Genomic DNA, 4,079 nt, shown 5'->3' with positions numbered 1-4,079 from the left:
CATGTATTTCTAATATTTTAATAATTTAATTAAGATGTTAAGACACTTTATTGTAAAAAAAAAAACAGTATCATTTTTCCGGTTTATAATGAAACTTTTTTCTCGTTAAATAAAAGAAAATATTAGGGGTGCCATATTCTTAAATAGATGGAAGGTTTCCTTAGTCCTTTCTTATTATAGAGGCATAAGATGATATTATTCAATAAACAGAATTACTGTTAAAAATAACATACAATTATACTAAATATTTTATAATAATTAAATTATTATATACACCTACAATTGTAATAGTAAAATTATAAACACACTCTCCATGAGTAGGTGTTAAATTTAATTGATTTTCCAGAACATTACGTTACTGTCAAGGTTTAGCGAATCTTGTGATGATATCGGAGAATGTCACAATGATGACAAGTTAAATGATTTTCGAGCTATTAATAATGTCCCTTATCAATGCGCTATGTATAGTTTTTGTCCTGACCAATGCTGCCCTTTACGACGAGCAGCGCATCCGACAGAATGTCAAGAGGTGAATCCATGTCGAAATTCTATGGTTGAAGATAGAGTAAGTTGTTCACTTTTTCTTATATGTATGTTTGGTATGAAAGATCACAAATGTGAGTGTGATTAATTTATGAGGTAAAATTTGATTGATAAAAAATATTACTATACATTTGACTATTTTTTTTTTACATTTAATTTTTTTTTAAATTAAAATGTTGTATTACTTCTTAAATGAATACAACTTTAATTAATAATGATTTACGAAACAAATTTCCTGCAGCTGTCCCCGTATGACTTACTAACTACCACCAAACTGTTGAATTCATTTATAGTAATAGGAAAAAAAGGTAATTTATGTTATTAACTTAATTTTTTTATTGGCCATATCTGTTACCATGAGATTAAGATGATAAGTTATAAATTACAAAATTAAAACATAAGTATTCATTACCAATAATATTATAAATTTTTTTTAATTGATAAATTCATATTTTATAATGTAATCAAATATGTGCCATTTTGGATAATTAAATTTATTATTTTTTTTTTTTCAGGACTTTGAAAGCCATCTATAGCTAATTTTTATTAGCTATATATGTATTATTTTTAGATACAAATAATATAAGTACTTAAAATTATTTATATTTAGAAAAGATAAAAGGACATACATAATGCATAATATTGTCTACAACGATTTAAAAAAAATACATCTTATTATATAGAAATTATAATCATAGTAATATAGTTATAATTCTTATCTGATTAAATGTTATTTTCATCACTACACTGCAATAGTTATGTAGCGTTCCAATTCCATTGTTCCAAGTTATTGAGTTGTTATGAATGTCAAATCAATTTGATAATTACAGTTTTTAAATTTTCAGTCAAAAAATTATGTTCTTAAAAATTTAAAATCAAAAATCATAATTTAATTTTTATTTAATAACTCGATAGGTCCACTGACAATTATTTATGTTATGAAATAAACATTTTGTATTTTTTTATAAACAGTGCACATTTATTCGGAGCCATAACACCTGGTTATCATCTATCATATATAATGAATGGAATGTGTCATGTAATTGCAATCCTGGATATGAATGGGAATCAAGGTTAGCACTTCAGTGTATGCATGTATGTGTATGTTTGAATAAAAACAAATATAATTATTAATAAATTAAAACTAATTTTTTATCATGGTTCATCACTTTTATCCTTTATATGTTGAATAGTAAAAGTTAATCTATACTAAAATTTTTGAATAATCAAAATTGGTAATTACTTGAAATTTTGGAAATATGCCGTATGTTCTTTACTTTAATAACAAATAAATTATTCGTGTATTGAATAAAAGTTAAAAATAACGCCCATTATCATTAAAACGATTAATAAGTAATCTAGGATCATTTTTGGCATATAATATAAATTATATTTCACAGGATTATTATTCATTTACTCCACCTACTTATTTTTGACGTTGTACTTAAAAAGTGTTTTTATATAAATATATTTTATTTAAAACTGTGTGTATCTGACGTACATTAAAATTGTATCAATAATATAATAATTTATATAAGTATATGTATTTATTTATTTTAGATATGGTATATGTATTGATATAAATGAGTGTACGAAAAATTCTGATTTGTGTGATATCAAGACTGAAACTTGTATAAATCTTCCGGGACGCTACAAGTGTATTTGTCGCTGGAGCTTCCAGTGGTCAACAGAACAGCAAATCTGTGTCCCGGATATATTAGTGAAGAGTGCGGAAATCCGGTTGGTGACTGAACTATATTATCTTTAGTCAATTATCAAAATTTGAAATATTTAAATCAGAACATAATTTAATGCTTCAAACATATTTCATACACAAAATCAAATACCATAAAATAATTTATTCGACGCGCGATTAATACACGTTTTCTACTTGGACGAGTCACATTTCATTTTTAACAACCTTTAGCCGAGTCTCAGTAAAAAAAAAAAAATAAATAAATAAATCCAAACAGTTTACATAAATTTTGTAATTAGTTCAAGTTTAAAATTTTAACTTCAAAGAAACGTTTATTATAATAAAATAAAATTTATTTTAGTATTTTAGTCTATAAAAATAGTTATTTAAAAAAACCCATAAAATAAAATGTATTTTAGTATTTTAGTCTATAAAAATAGTTATTTAAAAAAAACCCGTCTATGATACATGTAAATACAAGGTTTCTGAAATTCTAGAAACGATAATTTTATTTTGATCTAATTAATGCATAATAATGCTGTGCTGTGTGTTACATTTGAAAAATAAGTGATCAAATTACGTAAGGTGAATTTCGGTTAAAGCCGTATTTGTTAATATTTCTTCAAAATGTTTTCATGACGGTAGATAGTTCTTCTTCGTACGTAGAAAAACTAATCAGAAAATTAAATTTACTAAGTACAAACTATGTTGAATTTCCAATTGATAGATTGGGTCACACAAAATTAGAAAAGCGGTATTTTGCAGAAAAAGATAATAAAAATAAAACACTATTTTACAATAATATTTTTCCATACCAACTTTTTCGTCACTTTTAAAGACAAAAAGAAAATAACCGACATTTTTAAAATATATACTAATATATAGTGTATACGTCTGGTTTATCCATAGTATAGTTCAATATTTGATCATACATCTCATTGTGTTAAAGCATTTAAACATTATCAATAGCTAGCAACTTCTATGTATTTATACAAAAAAAAAGAGTTTACTGATTAATAATTTATAAAATTACTATAAATAATAAAATTGTTACAAATTATACAAAAGAACCATGAATTTGTTTTATATTTTTTCCATTGAATAGTGTAAAATAATAAAACATCATGAAAATCTCAACAAAAATATAAGAATAAGTAGGCATAAACTTTTAAAATATTGATGATAAATTTATAGCACAATATTATATATAATTTAATTAAAATATTATAAAAATAACAGTAATTTTAAGCTATTAAGATTAATTTATTATTTTTAATAATATGTTTATGTGAAATTGTTTTTAGATACGGTCTGCGTTATAAACGTGATATGATAACTTATAAGTCATCTTCAGTTACCAACATGACTAATTTCATTTGGAATTTTATCATAAATGTTTGGAATCAAGTTCGTCATAGTATTGACGCATATAAAGTAGTATAAAGTATAAACATATACACGTTGCATATTTTATCGATGCAATGTCCCGATGCAGATAGATATTACTAAAGTATTGTTCATTCTAAGTATTGTACTATTTTAATACCTATATACAAATATTGAAATATATTATAAAAATTAATTGTTTAAATTTATTGTGATACTATGATCATCATTATTTTTAATTCAACATATCTGTGTTAAACCAAAAATAAATAACAAGTACCAGCCTAAAGTTTAAAAATGATAAAAATAAATAGCTTGTTTTTTTTTTGCCATCATATTAAATTTTATATAAAAAAAAAAAAAATATTGTTTTTCTGAAGAATTTAATATTTTTTTCAAAAAATCGAGAATCATAATATCACAACTTGAAGGTAAACAATGCATCATATTGTAT

The 4,079-nt window shown here is 23.4% G+C and overlaps 1 protein-coding gene across 1 annotated transcript; it reads left to right on the top strand.

Annotated features, from left to right (window-relative positions):
* The first annotated feature begins 317 nt into the window (after positions 1–317).
* On the top strand, positions 318–3,682 carry LOC112594875 (latent-transforming growth factor beta-binding protein 4-like). Its single transcript, XM_025339887.1, has 4 exons — positions 318–565; positions 1,516–1,616; positions 2,104–2,283; positions 3,544–3,682. Exons 1-4 carry the CDS (start codon positions 461–463, stop codon positions 3,680–3,682), a joined length of 525 nt encoding a protein of 174 aa, XP_025195672.1. The 5' UTR covers positions 318–460.
* Positions 3,683–4,079: the final 397 nt, after the last annotated feature.

This window comes from Melanaphis sacchari, unplaced genomic scaffold (assembly GCF_002803265.2).
Source record: "Melanaphis sacchari strain LSU unplaced genomic scaffold, SCAv2.0 Contig244_pilon_pilon, whole genome shotgun sequence".
NCBI classification, from domain to species: Eukaryota; Metazoa; Arthropoda; class Insecta; order Hemiptera; family Aphididae; genus Melanaphis; species Melanaphis sacchari.
The sequence above is the reverse complement of the archived record's forward strand: the minus strand, read 5'-3'. Positions and strand labels throughout refer to the sequence as shown.

Excerpts from the sequence above, each read along its gene's own strand:
- LOC112594875 (XM_025339887.1), top strand. The coding sequence starts at position 461 with ATGTATAGTTTTTGTCCTGACCAATGCTGCCCTTTACGACGAGCAGCG. Across the intron at positions 566-1,515 it reads ATTCTATGGTTGAAGATAGA|TGCACATTTATTCGGAGCCA; the intron begins GTAAGTTGTTCA and ends TTTTATAAACAG. Across the intron at positions 2,284-3,543 it reads GTGAAGAGTGCGGAAATCCG|ATACGGTCTGCGTTATAAAC; the intron begins GTTGGTGACTGA and ends AATTGTTTTTAG.